The sequence below is a fragment of the Halyomorpha halys genome, unplaced genomic scaffold (genome assembly GCF_000696795.3).
Source record: "Halyomorpha halys isolate HHAL.00 unplaced genomic scaffold, Hhal_1.1 Scaffold422.1, whole genome shotgun sequence".
In the NCBI taxonomy this organism is placed as follows: Eukaryota; Metazoa; Arthropoda; class Insecta; order Hemiptera; family Pentatomidae; genus Halyomorpha; species Halyomorpha halys.
Window position 1 is genome coordinate 307,244 of NW_027111899.1, and position 315 is coordinate 307,558.

The 315-nt window shown below is 25.1% G+C and overlaps 1 protein-coding gene across 1 annotated transcript in view; it reads right to left on the reverse strand.

The window, feature by feature from the left end:
* Positions 1 to 315, reverse strand: part of LOC106682535 (hydrocephalus-inducing protein) — a gene marked incomplete at its 3' end in the record, with an annotated part of 227,440 nt that overhangs the window by 26,669 nt on the left and 200,456 nt on the right. The window contains 1 exon segment of the mRNA XM_067049812.1: positions 116 to 315. Coding sequence (XP_066905913.1) covers positions 116 to 315 — 200 coding nt within the window.

The following is a 315-nucleotide window of genomic DNA, read 5'->3' on the forward strand; positions in this document are numbered from 1 at the left end:
AGTCTCAAGAAAGAAATTTAAAGATTATAAAGAAAAAATAAAGAAAAATAATTTAAATAAGGCTATCAAGGGACTATAATTGAATAATAACAAACATAATTTAATAAATACAAACCTTAATGATTAAACATTCTTCAAAATCAACTTTATTGCTTGCAATCAACTTAACAGTGATAGAATGTGAATTGCAGGGTTTAACAACCCCTGACTTCTCAACTATTTTAGTAGATATTCTAGGAAGGCGACTTGTATCACATAAAAATATTTCAAAATACATAGGACATTCACCAACATTTGAAATAATAAATTTTAAAG